Genomic DNA, 20,933 nt, shown 5'->3' on the forward strand with positions numbered 1-20,933 from the left:
ATATAGTGTTCAACAATTAATTAGTTGCATATAACACCCCGTTCTCAACATAACACATGCCATCCTTAATACCCATCACCCGGTTACCCAATTCCCCCACCCCCTTTGTTCTGTAACCCTCAGTTTGTTTCATGGTCCCAACTCTCATGGTTTGTCAACCTCTCTGATTTCATCCCATTCTAGTTCTTCCTGAACTCACTCTTTGCACCGTACCTTGTTATGGATGACTGAGGGTTGGTCATACTTCTTGGCACATACATAATGAAAAATGAATGGATTTCAATCCCCTTTCTCATTACCCCCATTTCCCAGGTCAGGCTTGAGGAAAATGCCCTATCAGTATAGTCAAATAACCCAAAAAAAACTTCATAAGTCTAATAAAAGAGGAAAAGAGAGAACTGTTCTATCTCTGTCTTCCTCTCTCCTCATTTACCTGGAATAGCTAATCTATCCCATTCAATTTGCTTTGGGTGGGAGAGAGATTATGTCACTATCAATGTTTCATAAAAAACATTATCTGGTAGATTTTGGTTTTTTGTTACCCATTCCTTAAAAACATACCAATAAAATGAAGTTAACCAGAGATACATATGCTCTGGAATGCATGGCAACACTTTCACAGAAGTATCTACTTTATCTGTGAGGAAAACTTAACACTTTTCATAACTGAATATAAATAATACATTTTCTTTTTTGCAACACAGAAATAAATACACTAAGGGAAAAAACTGTGCTTACTGAGTAATGTCAGTGTAAGAGAACAGGATAAGAGAGTGTAAAAATGGATACTGAAGGTGTTACCTGGAGAACACAGAGGACCATGTGAAGCTTCATGTCCTGTAGCTTGGTCAACTTTATGATCACCAGAATGACAGCTGTGAAAACACAAAGTATAAATCTTCTTGCCATCCCTACCTGTCTGAGCATAAAATTCCCCAGTATAGGGATACCTGGGTGGCTCAGTCGGTTAAGCATCTGCCTTCAGCTCAGGCATGATCCCAGGGTCCTGGGACTGAGTCCTGCATGGGACTCCCTTTGCCTGCCACTCCCGCTGCTTGTGCTCTCTCTACTAAGTAAAATCTTTACAAAAATCCCCCAGTATACATGCCTATGCACCATGAGAAATAAGGGTACAGGCATAATGAAGACTAGGAATGAGATTAACCAGTAACATGAACCACTGGGCCTCCAGTCTCCAACTTCCATTCCTCACTGACTAAACTTTGCAGGTTACAGTGTAGCAATGTTGGTTAAGATACACTATGGGGAGATAAGTTACACTTCTTGGTGCTTCAGAATTCACCAAGATCTTTCATAAGTACTATTCAATCTGATCTTCATTATATTTTGTGTACTAGGAGGGACAGGTGTTAGTATCTCTGAACTCTATCAGAATGTTTCCTCTCTAAGGTTGCATCTCATGTCTAAAACACAGGAAGAAAAAGAAGAAAGTGGGACCAACATGGATTTTACAGTTGGACAGGAATTTTACAAGTTGCAGTCATTCTTCTTGGTGAGACCACTTTGCTTCATCAGAACCCAATAGGTGTCCTCATTATTGCCCAGCTCTTCCTTTTAAGATACCCACCTGGGCCCCAGCAGCAAAAGAAGGCCAACGGGTAGAAGCGTACTCGCTGCTCCACAATGTGAATCACTGCCCACTGTTCACTCCCCAGGAAGCCAGTTTTTTTCACAAACTTTTTATAAAGGGTCTGGGCTTGGATGAGTAAGACCTAAACAGGGGTACATCAATGAGTAGTTTGCCTGAGGCTTGGTAAAACTTCCTAGCTCTAGCTTCCTATTGTTATAGGGGGATCACCTCTCTCAGGATCTGACAGCAGGAAAACTTGTTCTCCTGTCTTTACCATCTAAGCCTGGATTTTTCTGAAAGAAAATCATCTTCAGAGTGAACTTTTCTAGCCCAGGGGAAATGGATAGATATTAGCCAAACCTGTGGTTACCATGTTCAATACATAAACTTTACATCAACTCACAGGCTTCCCCCCCCCCCAAAAAACTGAGGCTAATCACAGTATATATAGGAAGTTAAAGCTAAGATCTAACCAGGCCCTCTTTTAAAATGCTATACTAGAGCCTGTGTTAGAAAGTGTTCTATGCTTAATACCCTTAAAATAAATACATTAGCACCATGGCTGAGCTGAAATTCTCAACTCAAAGCAAAATAAAGTTTTAGGAAGTTTCTTCTTGCCCTTAGATGGAAAAGGGGACTGTTTTCCCCTTACATCTGGGGGCTCTCTATATAAGCTAATGAAACAAATATAAATCAGTTCAGACCTCCAATGTGCTTTCTGTGGGGAGTAAATTAGGTAATAATTTTGGTAACAAATCTGACAAATCTAAAATTCTCCCTAATCATCCAGACCCACTCTCTAAGTTAATAAGCCAATTATTTCATTAAGTTTAGCCATGTAATTTCATTTCTTCACAGACATAGGAATCAAAAGAAGGCTTTCACTTATTTGGGAATATTAATGTCTAGTAGAATCAGTTCTGAAGATTGCATTATTTAAAAAAGCAATCAAGAATCCCCAGGGTAGTGGCACCTGGGTGGCTCAGGTCATGGTCCCAGGGTCCTGGTATTGAGCCCGGTATCAGGCCGCTGCTCTACAGGAAGCCTGCTTCTCCCCTTCCCACTCCCCACCAACTCCCCACCCCCACTCCCCCTGCCTGATCTCCTCTCTCGATGTCTCTTTCTTTCTGTCAAATAAATAAATAAATTCTTAAAAAAAAAAAAAAAAAAAAAGAATCCCCAGGGTACCAGGCTATGGGATACCTGCCTCTCTTGTCAATTAGTTCTAAGTGAAGATCATCAGAATCATCTTAATATAAACTATTCATTTCACCCTCTTTACAAAGTTGCTGATTTGAGCTAAGCTATCTCCACAATTTATTTTTAAATTGTTAAAGGAAATTCTCCATAATTTTATTTTGTTCACAAGTGCCAGCTGCACTAGCAAAAATTCCCTCATTATTTGGAAAATAATCAAATTAAATCACAGCACATTTCTAATGTTCTAGAGCGTTATACTTGACATATACTATAGAGTATACATGACATATACTAATTTTCTGGTCTGGTCTTCCATGAGGATCCACAGGAACATGTATTAATTAGTCCTAGAGTGAGCATAATTCTCACGTAATGACTAGAGACTCTTTCCCCCCTAATCATTTAATCTTGGGAAGTCCAAATGCTGAGATAGTAATTAAACTGTCAATTATCTCTTAGCTACTTTCTTAGTTCTAAGACTTTAGGAAATGCCTCTCCATCCCATTTTCCCCAGTCCCTGGGAATAACGTCCCATCGCTCCCAATCCCCTCTCTTTCCATAAGAGCAGATGGCACCATACCACAATGGTGAGGAGGCTGAGGAGAAAGCTGGTCAGGAAAATGGTGATCCCATAAAAATAAAGTGTGCTACAGACAGATGTGTTGGCATAAGGCAGTTTAGCCATGGCTGATGGTGGTGAGAACATCAGAATACACCTAGGAAGAGAATCAATGGACAGGACCACTATTACAGATATGACACTAGAGAGATACATATTTGGTAAAACAAAATTTATTAAGTATCCAATGTTACTTACCATTCTGCTAACCCTGGCCCATAATACCTTATTCTTTCTTATAGATACATTATCTTCTAGTCACTTCACATTATATTCCTATTTATGTATCTTTTGCTTTGATTATACCTTGTTCTATAGACTCTACCAAGGTTCCATAGAACCTTATTCCAAATACAAGCAACTTGGCGAGAATGTATGTAGAAAGTCTTTTCCATCTCTATATATAGAAAAGAAAAGGTGCAGTCTACCACAGAAATGACAGATTTGGCCCTTGCTTACCTGTGGCTCTGGCTGAAGTTGTGGAAACATTCACTAACATTGCCCAGACAGAATACAGGTATCATTAACAGAAGAGGTATCAGGCTGGGAGGGACAAAAAAAAAAACATCACCCTAATAGTCCGGCATTTTCATGGCCTTTCCCCATCACAAAATACTCTGTTCTTCTTCCAACTCCATCACCCCTCCACTCTCCACAAATTTATATATATATATATATATATATAATACATTATATATAACATATAATAAATATATTATATTATATATTCATATATATATATGAAATTATATAGATATAATTTCTTCAAGAAAAATGCCTCAAAAACCTTATATATAGGGGTGCGGGTAGCTCAGTGGGTTAAAGCCTCTGCATTTGGCTCAGGTCATGATTTCAGGGTCCTGGGATTGAGCCCCACATCGGGCTCTCTGTTCAGTAGGGAACCTGCTTACCCCTCTCTCTTGCCAACCTCTCTGTCTACTTGTGATCTCTCTGTCAAAAAAAAAAACCCCTTATGTATACTTTTTGTCCAATTGGTGGGTAAGTGGAGTGGAGAATGCATTTCCTACCTAAATTAATGAGCCCTATAATGGTGTCAGAGAGTCTCTGGGTGTGGATCAAAGTGAAAGGAAAAAACCTAACAGGGAGTTATGTGCTAACTTTCCATGGCCACCAGGAATAACTTAATTTTCAACACCACATTTCTAGGAGCTTTTTCAAAGCATACACTTAAATAACCAATTATTAATCCAGCTAAATACAGCCAGCTCCCTATAAGAGGGAAAGATCCAGAAGTAAAAGTTATAAACTCTAATGTCAACTCTAACATGACTACTACATTAGGTGAGATCCAGACCCTTCTGAGGGTAAATAATTCCAAGACTCTCACCCAGGGTTATAAAGGTGGATGAGATCTTGAAAGCTATCTGTTATAACTCTTTATGATATAAAACGGAATTAGAAGTCCAAAGACTTAAAGCGAAATATTTTTTGAAGATCACACAGAGTTAATGGCAGAATTAAGGTTAAAATCTGAATCTAAAATTGCTTGCCTATTCTACCTGGGAATATGGTTCCAATGATCATATGTTTGTTGCTTCTAACTCAGTAAGGCTCTGTGAGGATCTAGGAGTGATAGACTCTATGGAAATGAAGGGCACTGTCCTATTTGTTCTCACCTAGACCACAGAATAATGAGTTTACACCTTGCTAGGAAAGGAAAGCAAAAACCTTACCTTGACAAAATGATGGCTATTTGACCAACATGACAAGTATAATCTATAACCTGTGAAAAAAATAAATATGAGTAAAGTCTTAGTATACTGTCAATCATAATAAAATAAATATCAGATCATTAATTATCACTTGTACAAACAAAAATTCCAAAGAGCCTGCTTCTGTCAAGCAATATTTGCTATAAAACTCCATTTAAATAGATAGTTCCTTAGCACTGGAGACAAGAGAATTTTATCTCTATTACTATAATCTAAAAAGTACAACAGCAACAGCAGCCACAAGGAAAGCCTGTGGGAAGTAGCTTAATATAAGACTTGGATACCAAAGTAAATTCTTTAAAAAAGAAAGGTAAATATGAAATCATACAGTACTCCTCCGTCTTCTAATAACAGTTCAATCCTATTCTCTTTTAGATCCAGGGAGGTGTGGACTTTTCAGACCTTAAGAGTGGAGCAGAAGTCTATGTATAAAATGACCAGCAGAGCTTAGTAGGCCAGAATTAGCATAAAGGAGGGAGGTCAAATGAGCCCTTTGGATATAACATCTATTAGACTCTAGAAGAAAGAACATTCTAAACACCCCCAGTTGTGTTAGACACTGAAAAATAATTTATAGAAGAATGTTATCTACCCACTGGAAGTTTATGATAAAAGAATTTGAATAGAACACCTTAAAGTGAGAATAGACTAGAAAACAGCTTTTTTCTGTTCTGAGGTAAGAGATCCTATTATATTCTAGAATGACATTGTTAGGGGCGCCTGGGTAGCTCAGTGGCTCAGTGGGTTAAGACCTCTAGCTTCGGCTGAGGTCATGACCTCAGAGTTCTGGGATCAAGCCCCGCATCGGGCTCTCTGCTCAGCAGGGAGCCTGCTTCCCCCTTCCCTCTCTGCCTGCCTCTCTGCCTATCTGTGATCTCTGTCAAATAAATAAATAAATAAATCTTTAGAATGGCATTGTTAAAAATCAATAAGCATTAAGTGAGCAGTTAATCAATAATCAGAGATGGGTAATTGATTGGCCCTAAAAACTATGGATCAGAAAGAGTAAATGATTTCAAGTAAAACAGTCACTATTGACTTTAAGTAAAATGAGAAAAGTAAAATCAATCTTGGGTGATCTCTCCTACCTGTGTCCCATCTTCCCTTTTTATTCTATCCTCTACCCATCAGGCTAAACTGTTTTTAATTCTTGTTCTTACCTTACTGTCAATGAATCTCTGATTTTTAAAAACAACTTAGATAATAGTACCATTTATTCATTCAATAAATTTTTATTGAGTTTCATCATGCATATGATAGTATACCACTTTCATTAAGTCTAGAACTGATCTGTAGGCTCTAGAGAAAGGTATATGGGTAAGTTCTCCAGATTAATTTACTCCATGATGCTTTTAAACAAAAAATCCCCTTCAAAAAAACCAAAACAGAGGTGTCTGGTTGGCTCAGTTGGTGGAGCATGCAACTCTTGACCTCGTGGTTGTAGGTTCAAGCCCCATGTTGGCCACACAGATCACTTAAAGATAAACTCTTTTAAAAAACCACCATAGAATGGATACTATAGAAATAAGAAAACTGGAATATTTAGTGAGATTTATACAATAAGATTAAAATATACAATGACAGCCAAAGAAATGAAAATTGCTAACATCATAAAAATGTTTTTTTAAAAAACGATTTTATTTATTTGAGAGAGAGTGAGAGAGCATGAGCAGGAAGAAGGGGAAGAGAGAGCAGGGAGCCTGAGGTGGGGCTCAATCCCAGGACCCCAGGATCAAGACCTGAGCCGAAGGCAGACACTTAACCGATGGAGCCACCAAGCCGCCCCTATAAATGTTTTCTACCAAGATCACTTAGTGATATACCGAAAGAATCAGGAATAAGAAACTATACAATGGAATACTATTTAGCACTAAAAAAGAGTGACTTACATATGCTATAATGGATAAACTTCAAAAGCTTATAAATGAAATCAATCAGACGCAAGAGAATATATATTGGATGATTCCATCTATACGAAATGTCCAGAAAAGGAAAATCTACAGAGTCAGAAATTAGATTAGCAGTTCCCTAGTACAGGGGGTGGGTAGGAAATTAACAATAAATGGTCATGAAGAATTCACTTAGGGTGAAGAAAATATTTTGGAACTGATTTATGATATTATTTTACAAGATAGTAAGTCTTCTTTAGAAACCACTGGATTGTAACTTAAAATAAATGAATTATGTGATAAGTAAAATATGTATGCACACACAAAAAATCCATATGTACTTAGTGCTCTCCTCTCTTTTATAAATGTCATACTAGACAGTGCACCAAACTCTCTTTGAACCAAAGAAGGGAAGACAACTATTCCCTGGATCCACCTTGTTTTCTGATTACCAAACACAGATTACCTTCTGCTCTTCTGCAAACCACCATCTGTTATCCACACATATTGAAGAATTATAGCAGAGCAAAACAGACATTCTCCCTTTCCAACACCTGGAGCCCAAATCCCATGTGAGCAAACTGAGCACCTTCCCTGACTCTACCCAAGATCTTATTCTTTACGCTAGCAGCAGTGCCGGACTGGCATGGAGCTAAGAAGGATGGAACCAGGCAGTAATGACAGTACTGCAAATAATGTTTCCTATAATCAAAACCTTTTTATTTTTTTTTATATTTAATTTTTTATTTTTTATAAACATATATTTTTATCCCCAGGGGTACAGGTCTGTGAATCACCAGGTTTACACACTTCACAGCACTCACCAAATCACATACCCTCCCCAATGTCCATAATCCCACCCCCTTCTCCCAAACCCCCTCCCCCCGGCAACCCTCAGTTTGTTTTGTGAGATTAAGAGTCACTTATGGTTTGTCTCCCTCCCAATCCCATCTTGTTTCATTTATTCTTCTTCTACCCACTTAAGCCTCCATGTTGCATCACCACTTCCTCATATCAGGGAGATCATATGATAGTTGTCTTTCTCTGCTTGACTTATTTCGCTAAGCATGATACGCTCTAGTTCCATCCATGTTGTTGCAAATGGCAAGATTTCATTTCTTTTGATGGCTGCAAAACCTTTTTATTTTTTTGATGGCAAGAGAGAAGAGGAAATCTTTTCAACAGAATAGAAACATGACTTCTCTTTTATTAAGCTCCATGAATTCACCTACCCAGTCCTGAGTGCTTGCACTGTTTATCAAGAATATATGGATTTGTTTCATCATACTCTTCTCTTTCCATTGAGGCATTTTATTTGTACATACGTATTAAACCCCTAGAAAAAGAATTCCAGGATTTTCCCTCCTGTGTGTTTTCATCTTGCTTATTCATGGTCCATGATACCAGCTGAGGCTGTCAGTACAATGAAGTCAAACTGGTGGGACAGAAGCAGGTTATTCTGCCATTTTTCTACATCTTTCAGTTGTACATTAAATTGGGACTGATCATTCCACACTTGTTTAACCTGCCCCTGAGGTTTACAACAATTTTCCCCACTCTGTGATCATCAATGATTTCAAATTCGCCAATGTAATTATGCTTCATCATCACAGTGAGAAACCAGACGATGACTTTGGAGCACAGCCTAATAAGAACCTGGATTTTGTCTCTCTTTTCAGCATTTTTTTTTAAACTTAATTTGACAGGCAGAGAGGCAGGCAGAGAGAGAGGAAGGAAAGCAGGCTCCCTACTGAGCAGAGAGCCCGATGTGGGACTCAATCCCAGGACCCTGGGATCATGACCTGAGCAGAAAGCAGAGGCTTTAACCCACTGAGCCACCCAGGTGCCCCTCTTTTCAGCATTTTTAATGCTCTTAAGAGCATGTACCAGGACATTCATGCACATCACTATGGTGGCACTAAAGACAGAGGAAAGAAGGCAGGAGGGGTGAGCCCACAGAATTATGGGTAGCATAGTTTGTTTTTTTTTAAGACTTTATTTATTTATTTATTGGGCACAGAGAGAGAGAGATCACAAGTAGGCAGAGCAGCAGGCAGAGAGAGGGGGATGAAGCAGGCTCTGCACAGAGCAGAGAGCCCCATGCATGGCTCTATCCTATGAACCTAAGATCACAAGGGGAGCTGAAGGCAGAGGTTCAACCCACTGAGCCACCTAGGCAGCTCAGGTAGCATACTGTTCTTAACTATCAACTCTGAATAAAACTTACCAGTGGAAATGTGCTCTGTCCATTCTGGTTGTGTCTCATCCTCAACTCTTTGTACAGATACCAGATGTAATTGACGGTGTAAAGAAATGAGGAAATGTAGAATATCTAGGTGAGAATAAAAAAAAAAAAACCTCATAACTGTTATAGTCTGACTTCTTTCAATTTATTACATTATCTTCTACCATAAGAATCCTACTTAATGGTCTATTAGTAATGTACCATCTAATATCCATAACATGCAAAACTGGGCCATGTCTGAGAATTCTACCCAGGCCTACCTATTTTATGTCTTGGATTCCTTATTTTATCCTTTTGACTATTTAGAGAAATCACATCATTAGCCACCTTTTCTCACCCAGCTGTTCTACATTTACGAAGATATCCTAGAGTATTTTTCTATTTTATTTTTTAATTGGAAAGACTGTAAAGATTTCCATTTCTAATAATTTGAATTATTTGAACCAGTTTCCCATTTAAAAAAAACTAAACATAGGGGGCACCTGGGTGGCTCAGTGGGTTAAAGCCTCTGCCTTTGGCTCAGGTTATGATCCCAGGGTCGTAGGATCGAGCCCTGCGTCAGGCTCTCTGCTCAGCGGGGAGCCTGCTTTCACCTCTCTCTCTCTCTCTGCCTGCCTCTCTGCCTACTTGTGGTAAATAAATAAAGTCTTTAAAAAAAACTAAACATAGTAGATGAAATATTTTTTAGATCCTTAAAAGGATCAAAGAACTGACAAGATAGCAATGAATAAGCAGGACAAAATCCCAGAGAAAAAAATTTCCGCTTCCATCTTTGATGAAATAATAGAAATAGAATTTTCCCTTCAGCCTTAAAAACTAAAAATTGGAGAAAATATATGGAAAATCCTGTTTTCAAATATTAGGGTAACCATCAGTCCAGAACAGTAATCCCTGAAAGAAGAAAAACAAGCAAACGACCTAAATCACTGGCAGGAAAAAGTGAGTGCCATGAAGGGGAAACCAACAGACGGGCTGTCTTGGTGAGTGAAGAGGCAGAGTTCAGAGTTTGGAGAGGCCAAAGCAGCTATAATATATGAAGTAGATTATCAAAGAAGAAGTAGCTACACAGGTATAGTGCTCTGGAGATTTGCAGTGGTACCCTCAAGTCCTTGATTAAGTACTGATCTATGCATGTGAGACAGAAAACCATGAAGACCAGGAACAGAACAACCACAGAGGAATAGGTGAAACAATCTCCAAAGCAATAGTTTGTGTTTCCATCACTCAGAGTGGAAAGATGTCCTAATACATAGGCAGGAAATGAAGATATTACAGCATAATAAGGTAGAATCATAAGAAGAGTATTGCCTCACAAATGGGACAAAATTAGCTGTACATGGAAGACTGCCTGAATCAAAGTTTAAAAGTATGTCTTAGAAAAATAAGCAAGTCTTGAAAGCATCATATAGATTCAGAGTTCACTACTTGCAATCCCCCCCCCAAAATACATACATATATATATGTATGTGTATACATACACACACACACACACAGAGCAGATTCCAATGTCTGGCATCTAACAGAAACTCAACCAGTAAAATTGGTAACCATTTAAACTAAGATCAGGAAAGAACTAGAGTTGAGGTACCTGGGTGCCTTAGTTAAGCATCTGCCTTTGGCTCTGGTCATGATCCCACGATCCTGGGATTGAGCCCAGTGTCCAGCTCCCTGCTCAGCGGGGAGTCTGCTTCTACCTCTCCCTCTGCTCCTCAGCCCACTCATGCTCTTTCTACCTCTCCCTCTCAAACAAATAATATAAAAGAAAAGAAGAGAAGACAAGAGAAGAGAAAAGAAAAGAGAAAAGAACCACAGTAAAATTAGGGGTAGCCTGGGTGGCTCAGTCGTTAAGCGAGTGCCTTCAGCTCAGGTCATGATCCCGAAGTCCTGGGATCAAGCCCCAAATCCACACTGGGATCCCCACTCAGCAGGAAGCCTGCTTCTCCCTCTCCCATTCCCCCCTGCTTGTGTTCCCTCTCTCTTTGTCTCTCTCTGTCAAATAAATAAATAAATAAATAAAATCTTTTTTTTTTTTTTTTAAAGAAATCATGAAAGTACTGCATAGTGCTTTCAGGAAAAAAAAAGGAGGCTATAGTACACAGCTTATTTTGTTTTTGTTTCTAATTTTATATATTTATTTGAGAGAGAGAGTGAACAAGAGAGAGCACACAGCAGAGGGAGGGGCAGAGGGAGAGGAAGAAGCAAACTTCCCTGCTGGGGAGGGTGCCCAACAACATAGGGCTTGATCCTAGGACCCTGGGATCATGACCTGAGCCAAAGACAGACACTTAACCAACTGAGCCACCCAGGTGCCACTATGCAGACTGTTTTTATGAACAAAGAATTAAGCTGATTATAAAACTTCTATAGAGATACTACCAAAAACAAAGAAAGAAAACTACAAAGCAATATATACTTCATGAATAGATACAAAACACTACCAACTGAATACATCAATAAATAAAAAGAAATACATAACTAACAGTATAATTAATCTGAAGAATGAAGGACAGATTGACATTTAAAGTCAATTAATGAATAAATAATGAGCTACGATTTCACACCTACTAGGATGGATATAACTAAAAAGATAATAATAACAAGTATTGGCAAGGATACAGTCATTGGAACTCTCATACACTATTGATCAGAATATAAGACAGTGTAATTGCTTTGGAAAACTGGCAGTACCTCAAAAGGTTCAAAACAGAGTTATACCATATGACCCAGAAGATGCACTCTTAGTTATATACCCCAGAGAAATGAAAACATGTCCACCCAAAAACTTGTACACAAACATTCAGACCAGCATTATTTAAACAGCCAAAAAGTGGAAACAACTCAAATACCCATCACTTGTTGAATGAATAAATAAAGAGCTATATCCATTTAAAGAATATTATCCACCAATAAAAAGGAATGAAATCCTGATACATGCCACAACATGATGAACCTTGAAAATACTGTTCTAAGTGAAAGATGCCAGTCACAAAGGACCATATATTGTATTATTCCATTTATATGAAATGCATGATTCCATTTAAATGAAATATCCAGAATAGGCAAAATTATAAAGACAACAAGTACAGTAGTGGTTACCGAGGGTTGGGAGGAGAAGACTGGATAGTGATGAATAGGAAGTATGGGGTTTGAGGTAATGAAAATATTCTATATATCAAAACTAATGATGTGCTAAATGATGGTTAATTGAACATAATAAAATTTTTAAAAATATTCTAAAATTGATTATGATGATGGTTGCCATTGACTTGTATACTTTAAATGTGTGAATTAGGGGCGCCTGGGGAGCTCAATCGTTTAAGCCTTTGCCTTCAGCTCAGGTCATGATCTCAGGGTCCTGGGATCGAGCCCCTCATTGGGCTCTCCGCTCAGTGGGGAGCCTGCTTCCCCCTCTCTCCCTGCCTGCCTCTCTGCCAACTTGTGATCTCTCTCTCTCTCTCTCTGTCAAATAAATAAATAATAAAGTCTTTTTAAAAATAAATAAATAAATGTGTGAATTATATATCAATAAAGCTGTTAAAAGTAAATGCTAAACCATCCCTAGAGCCCACCACTTGGTCCTGGTGAATAATCCTTTAAATGTACTCTTGGATCCTATCGGCTAGTATCTTGGAAAGAATTCTTGCATGCACATTCATCATGAAAACTGGTAATTCTCCTTTTTGGTGGGGTCTTTGGGTTTTGGGGTCAGGATAATGCTGGCCTCATAGAACAAGTTTGGAAGTTCATTTATTTTTTTGTTTCATTTATTTTTCTGAAACAGTTTCAGAGGATTTTTCATTATTTTTTTGTTTCATTTATTTTTTTTTGAAACAGTTTCAGAGAAATAGGTATTAATTCTTCTTTAAATGATTGGTAGGGGAGCTCCTGGGTGGCTCAGTCAGTTAAGTGTCCACCTTTGACTCAGGTCATGATGCCAGAGTCCTAGAATCTAGCCCCATATCATTGGGCTCCCTGCTCAGCAGGGGAGTCTGCTTCTTCCTCTCCTTCTGCTCTTCCCCCTGCTCATGCTCTCTCTTGCTCACTCACTCTCTCTTAAATAAATAAATAAAATCTTTAAAAAAAATTTTTGGTAGAATTCCACTGGGAGTCCATCCAAAGTGGGCTCTTGTTTGTTGGGAGATTTTTGGATTACTGCTTCAATTTCTTTGCTGGTTATGAGTCTGTTCAGGTTCTATTTTCTGTTCTATTTCTTCCTGTTTCAGATTTGGTAGTTTATATGTTTCCAGGAATGCATCCATTTCTTCCAGATTGCCTAATGTGTTGCCATATAATTGCTCATAATATTCTTTTGTAGTTGTTTGTATTTCTTCGGTGTCCGTTGTGATTTCTCAACCATCATTTTGTTGTGGTTTCTCCTCATCATTTTGTTTATTTGGGCCCTTTCTCTTTTCTTTTTGCTAAGTCTTACTAGGGGTTTATCGATCTTATTAAATTTTTTCGAAGAACCGGCTCCTAGTTTCCTTGTGATACGTTCTACTGGTTTTTCCATTTCCATTTCCAATTTCTATATCATTGATTTCTGCTCTAATTTTCATTATTGCTCTTCTCCTTCTGGATGCAGGCTTTATTTGTTGTTCTTTTTCTAGCTCCTTTAGGTGCAAGATTAGGTTATGTATTTGAGACTTTTCTTATTTCTTGAGAAATTTCTGTACTGCTGTAGACTTCCCTCTTAGGACCATCTTTGGTGCATCCCAAAGGTCTGAACTGTTGTGTTTTCATTTTCATTTGTTTCCATGTATTTTTTTTAACTCTTCTTTAATTTCCTAGCTGGACCACTCATTCTTTAGCAGGATGCTTATTAACCTCCATGTAATTGTGATCCTTTCAAAGTTTTTGTGAATGAATTCAAGTTTTAAAGCATTGTGGTCTGAGAATATGCATGGTATAATCTCAGTCTTTCTGTATGTTAAGACGTGATTTGTGACCCAGCATGTGATCTATTCTGGAGAATATTCCATGTGCACCCAAGAAGAATGTCTATTCTGTTCTCTAGGATGAAATGCTCTGAATATATCTATTAAATAAATCTGGTCCAGTGTGTCAGTCAAAGCCCTTGTTTCAGTGTGATATACCACATCAATAGAAGAAAGGAACAAGAACCATATTATCCTTTCAGTAGATGCAGAAAAAGCATTCTTTTTTGATTAAAAACTTTCTGCTATATAGGGCTAGAAAAAACATACCCCAATATCATAAAAACTATATGAAAAACCCACAGCAAATATCATCCTTCATAAGTAAAAACTGAGAGCTTTTCTCTTAAGGTCAGAACACAACAAGGATATCCACTCTCACCACTGTTGTTCAACACAGTACTGGAAGTCTTAGCCTCAACAATCAGACAACAAAAAGAAATAAAATCCATCCAGATAGGCAAAGAAGAAGTCAAACTTTTACTCTTCATAGATGACATGATACTCTATAAAGAAAACCTAAAAGACTACCCCAAAACTGCTGGAACTGATACAGAAATTCAGCAAAGTCACAGAATATAAAATCTCCGCACAGAAAAGTCAGTTGCATTTTTTTTTAAGATTTTATTTATTTATTTGACAGACAGAGATCACAAGCAGGCAGAGAGACAAGCAGAGAGAGAGAGAGGAGAAAGCAGGCTCCCCGCTGAGCAGAGAGCCCGATGTGAGGCTCGATCCCAGGACCCTGGGACCATGACCCAAGCCGAAAGCAGAGGCTTCAACCCACTGAGCCGCCCAGGTGCCCATTTTTATACACTAACAATGAAAACAGAAGAAAGAAAAATCAAAGAATAGATACCATTTACAATTGCACCAAAAACCCTTAAGATACCTAGGAATAAACCTAACCAAAGAGGTAAAGGATCTATACTCTGAAAATATAGAACAGTTACGAAAGAAAGTAAAGAAGACAAAGAAATGGAAAAACATCCCATGCTCATGGATTGGAAAAACAAATATTGTTAAAAAGTCTATGCTGCCCAAAACAATCTACACATTCAATGCAATTCCTATCAAAATGCCATCAGCATTTTTCACAGAGCTGGAACAAATAATCCTAAAATTTTTATGGAACCTTAAAAGACCATTAATAGCCAAAAGAATCTTGAAAAAGAAAACCAGAGCTGGAGGCATCACAATTCCAGACTTCAAAATATATTACAAAACTGTAATCATCAAGACAATATGGTACCGGCACAAAAACAGACACACGGATGAATGGAACAGAATAGAGAATCCAGAAATAGATCCTCAACTGTATGGTCAACTAATCTTTGACAAAGCAGTAAAGAATAGCCAATGGAGGGGCACCTGGGTGGCTCAGTGGGTTAAGCCGCTGCCTTCGGCTCAGGTCATGATCTCAGGGTCCTGGGATCGAGCCCCACATAGGGCTCTCTGCTTAGCGGGGAGCCTGCTTCCTCTTCTCTCTCTGCCTGCCTCTCTGCCTACTTGTGATCTCTGTCTGTCAAATAAATAAATAAAATCTTTAAAAAAAAATAGCCAATGGAAAAAAGACAGTCTCTTCAACAAATGATGGTGAAAAAACTGGACAGCCACATGCAGAAGAATGAAACCAGACCACTTTCTTAAACCATATACAAAAACAGGGGCGCCTGGGTTGCTCAGTGGGTTAAGCCTCTGCCTTCAGCTCAGGTGGTGATCTTGGGGTCCTGGGATTGAGCCCTACATTGCGCTCTCTGCTTAACAGGGAGCCTGCTTCCCCCCCTCTCTCTGCCTACTTGTGATCTCTGTCAAATAAATAAAATCTTTAAAAAAAATACACAAAAACAGACTCAACATGGAAGAAAGACCTAAATATGAGGCAGGAATCCATCAAAATCCTAGAGGAGAACACAGGTAGCAACCTCTTTAGTCCTCAGCCACAGCAACTTCTTGCTAGACACATCTCCAAAGGCAAGAGGAACAAAAGCAAAATGAACTACTGGGACTTCATCAAAATAAAAAGTTTTGCACAGCAAAGGAAACAGTCAACAAAACTAAAAGGCAACCTACAGAATGGGAGAAGATATTTACAAATGTCTTAGTACATAAAGGGCTAGTAACCAAAGTATATAAAGAACTTTCAAACTTAACATCCAACAAAACAAAACAAAAATCCTGTCAAGAAATGGGCAAAAAGGGGTGCCTGGGTGTCTCAGTGGGTTAAAGCCTCTGCCTTCAGCTCAGGTCATGATCCCAGGGTCCTGGGATCGAGCCTCACATTGGGCTCTCTGCTTAGCAGGGAGCCTGCTTCCTCCTCTCTCTCTCTCTCTGCCTGCCTCTCTGCCTACTTGTGATCTCTGTCTGTCAAATAAACAAATAAAATCTTAAAAAAACACCTTAAAAAATGGGCAGAAAACGTGAATAGATATTTCTCCAAAGAAGACACAGAAATGGCTAACAGACAAATGAAAAAAATGTTCAATGACTCAGCATCAGGAAAATACAAATCAGAACCACAATGAGATACCACCTCACACCAGTCAGAATGGCTAAAATTAACAACTTGGGAAGCAAGAGATGTTTGCAAGGATGTAGAGGAAGGAGAACCCTCTAACACTGTTGGTGGGAATACAAACTGGTACAGCCACTCTGGAAAACAGTATGGAGGTTCCGCAAAAAGTTAAACACAGGGGCACCTGGGTGGCTCAATGGGTTAAGCCTCTGCCTTCAGCTCAGGTCATGATCTCAGGGTCCTGGGATCAAGTCCCCCATCGGGTTCTCTGCTCAGCAGGGAGCCTGCTTCCCCTCTCTCTCTGCCTACCTCTCTGCCCACTTGTGATGTCTCTCTCTGTGTCAAATAAATAAATTTTTTAAAAAAATTAAACACAGAGCTACCCTATGACCCAGCAATTGCACTACCGGGTATTTATCCAATGGATATGCAGTCATCTGAAGAAGCACATGATCCCCAGTGCTCATATAGGCAATGCTCACAATACCCAAACTATGGAAGAGCCCAGATGTCCATCAACAGATGAAAGGATAAAGATGTATATGTGTATACATATATAATGGAATATTACTAATCCATCAAAAAGAATTAAATCTTACCATTTGCAATGATGTGGATGGAAATGGAGGGAATTATGATAAGCGAAATAAGTCAATCAAAGAAAAACAATTATTTGACTTCACTCATATATGGAAATTAAAAAACAAATCAGAAGACCATAGGGGAATGGAGGGAATAAGATGAAATCAGAGAGAGCGACAAACCATAATAGACTCTTAACTAGAAGAAACAAACTAAGGGTTACTGGAGGGGAAGTGGGTGGAGGGTTGGGGTAACTGGGTGAGGGCACTAAGGAAGGCACTTAATGGAATGAGCACTGGGTGTTATATGCAACTGATGAATCACTAAATTCTACCTCCGAAACAGTAATACACTATATGTTAATTGAATTTAAATAAAATTAAACAAATGAATGTAGTAGGATTCTATACAATTGGTCATGACATCCCAATAACTAAATAGTTGTTGGATTAGTTTTATCCCTATATAGCTTGCTCAATATTTTTTGTTGATTGCTGACACCATTATATACTCATGAAACTGATTTTTAAACTCCTTTGTTTTTCTAAGAGTTTCATTGTTTCAGCTCTGAAATTTTAAGCCTCTAATCCACTTTGAATTAATATTTGTGTGTTGTGTAATGTAAATTCAGCCTTTGGCATGTAGATATCCAGCTGACCAAACACAATTTATTGAAAAGGCTATACTTTCCCCACTGAACTGTTTTAGCCACTATGTCAAAAGCTGATTGTTCAAAATGTTAGGGTTTATTTCTGGGCTCTCAGCTCTATTCCATTGACATATACATCCATTTTTATACCAGTACCACACTGTCTTGATTAATGAAACTTTGTAGTAAGTTTCAAAATCAGGAAGTGTGAGTAGTCTGACTCTGTTCTTTTTCAAGATCGTTTTGGCCACTCTGGGTCCTTTGTATTTCTACAAATTTTGGATCAACTCTTAAATTTCTGCAAAAAAAAGGCAGTTGGAACTTTCACAGGAATTGTGATAAAACTGTAGGTCACTTGGGGATCATCTTGTTGTCATCTTAAAAATATTGTCTTATACAACTAACATATGATCTCCCTGATATGAGGAAGTGGAGATGCAACGTGAGGAGTTTGGGGGGTAGGAAAAGAAAAAATGAAACAAGATGGGATTGGGAGGGAGACAAACCATCAGAGACTCTTAATCTCACAAAACAAACTGAGGGTTGCTGGGGGGAGGAGGACCAAGAGAGGATGGGGGGTTATGAATATTGGGGAAGGTATGTGCTATGGTAGGGCTGTGAAGTGTGTAAACCTAGCGATTCACACACCTGTACCCCTGGGGCTAAAAATACATTATATGTTTATTAAAAAAAACACTTAGAAAACAAAACAAAACAAAACAAAACAAATATTGTCTTATATGGGCACCTAGCTGGTTGGGTTGGTTAGGTAAACTAACTCTTGATTCTGCCTCAGGTCATGATCACAGGATCCTGGGATCGAGCCCCAGGTCAAGCTCCCTGTTCAGTGGGGAGTCTACTTGTCTCCCTCTCCCTCTACCCCTACTCAGCCTGTGCTCTCTCTCTCTCTCAAATAAATCTTCAAAATAAATTGTCTTGTGAGGCATGCATGGCTGGCTCAGAGAGTAGAACATGCAACCCTTGATCTAGGGGGTGTGAGTTCAAGCCCCACATTGGACTTAGAACTTACCTTGATAAAAAAAGAAAAAAATACTGTTTTTGATCCATCAACATAGAATTCCTTTCCATTTACTTAGATTTTATTTGTCAACAATATTTTATAGTTTCTAGCATACTATTTTTTTAAAGATTTTATTTATTTATTTGACAGAGATCACAAGTAGGCAGAGAGGCAGGCAGAGAGAGAGGAAGAGAAGCAGGCTCCCTGCTGAGCAGAGTGCCCGATGTGGGGCTCGATCCCAGACCCCGGGATCATGACCTAAGCCAAAGGCAGAGGCTCAACCCACTGAGCCACCCAGGCGCCCTGTTTTCTTCGTATTCTCATCAGTTTGTATTATGTCTTCTAAAATCTTGCAATCTTATTTTTTTAAGATTTTATTTATTTGATAGAGAGAGACACAGTGAAAGAAGAAACACAAGAAGGGGGAGTGGAAGAAGAAGAAGCAGGCTTCTTGCCAAGCAGGGAGCCCGATGTGGGGTTCAATCCCAGGACTCTGGGATCATGACCTGAGCAGAAGGCAGACACTTAACATCTGAGCCACCCAGGTGCCATGCCATCTTATTATTATTTTAATTCATACTTTAATTATTAGAAGGATTGAGCATCTTTTCACTTATTGGACTTTTTATTTCTTCTGGAAGCTTCCCATTTACATATTCTGTGGGTCAAATTAATCTCTTGCAAAGTCCACCCAGCTCAACCAATCAATCAAACATACATGGTATTATACTGACCTCTATATAGTCACTGACCTCTCAAAAATGACAGCTTAAATACGAGGGAACACAATCACACTGTCATTATCAAGGTATAACAGCCACCTTGGTTTATTTCCCAGATAGGCAGTCCATGAATTTAGCTTCAGTCCATGAAATGCTACAATCCATGAATTTAGCTTCCAAGATCTCTGTAAGGAACATGCCTAATTTTAAGATTCATGGTATCCAGAGAAGCTAAAGGTATCATTTCCAAACAGGTATTAATGCTTTATTTACAACCTTCCTAGTTTGGTTATATTTCATTTATCAGGGGTCAATTTTACTGTAAAAAATGTTGGGGGCGCCTGGGCGTCTGCCTTCAGCTCAGGTCGATCCCAGCCTCCTGGGATGGAGCCGCACAACAGGCTCCCTGCTCAACGGGAAGCCTTCTTCTCCCTCTCCCACTCCCCGGGCTTGTATTCCCTCTCTCACTGTCTCTCTCTGTGTCAAATACATGAAATCTTACAAAACGAAAAAAAGAAATGTTGCCTGCTAATACTACTGATGTTCCAACCTAGCTGATTTCCAAAAGAATAGTAGGCATACCTTGTTCTATTGTGCCTTACTTTACTGCTCTTTACAGATATTGCATTTTTTACAAATAGGTTTGTGGAAACCCTATATCAACCAAGTCTACTGGCACCATTTTCCCAACAGCATTTGTGTACTTCATGTCTCTCTGTTACATTCTAGTAATTCTCAAACTATTTCAAACTTTTTCATTATGCTATATTTGTTATGGTGATCTTTGATCTTTAATGTCACTACTATAATGGTTTGGGACCCCCAAAACCATACCCATAACAAGACAATGAACTTAATCGATAAATACTGTGTGTGTCCTGATCGCTGTAGCAACTGGTCATTCCTCCATCTCTCCTTTTCCTCGGTCCTCCCTATTCTCTGACACATAACAATATTGAAGTTAAACATCTTAATAATCTGCAATGGCTTCTATAATTGTTTAACCAAAAGGAAGAGTAGCATTTTTCTCAGATTATTATTTTTTTAAGATTTTATGTATTTATTTGACAGAGAAAGAGAGAGAGAGATCACAAGTAGACAGAGAGGCAGGCAGAGACAGAGGGGGAAGCAGGCTCCCTGTTAAGCAGAGAGCCCAATGCAGGGTTCAATCCCAGGACCCTGAGATCATGACCTGAGCCAATGGCAGAGGCTTAACCCACTGAGCCATCCAGG

The 20,933-nt window shown here is 38.8% G+C and overlaps 1 protein-coding gene across 9 annotated transcripts in view; it reads right to left on the reverse strand.

The window, feature by feature from the left end:
* Nucleotides 1-20,933, reverse strand: part of TMEM116 (transmembrane protein 116) — a 104,217-nt gene that overhangs the window by 38,369 nt on the left and 44,915 nt on the right. For 8 of the 9 annotated variants that reach the window (XM_045073773.1, XM_045073774.1, XM_013056548.2 and 5 more), the window contains 6 exons: nt 9,260-9,364; nt 5,105-5,154; nt 3,870-3,953; nt 3,372-3,507; nt 1,589-1,733; nt 802-875 (listed from right to left, as the gene is read on the reverse strand). In XM_045073773.1, coding sequence (XP_044929708.1) covers nt 802-875; nt 1,589-1,733; nt 3,372-3,507; nt 3,870-3,953; nt 5,105-5,154; nt 9,260-9,364 — 594 coding nt within the window. The remainder of the gene's footprint in view (nt 1-801; nt 876-1,588; nt 1,734-3,371; nt 3,508-3,869; nt 3,954-5,104; nt 5,155-9,259; nt 9,365-20,933) is intronic. The other variant, XM_004753259.3, reaches the window with a different exon arrangement.

The sequence above is a fragment of the Mustela putorius genome, unplaced genomic scaffold, assembly GCF_011764305.1.
Source record: "Mustela putorius furo isolate JIRA1106 unplaced genomic scaffold, ASM1176430v1.1 tig00537248_pilon_pilon_pilon, whole genome shotgun sequence".
Lineage (NCBI taxonomy): Eukaryota > Metazoa > Chordata > Mammalia > Carnivora > Mustelidae > Mustela > Mustela putorius.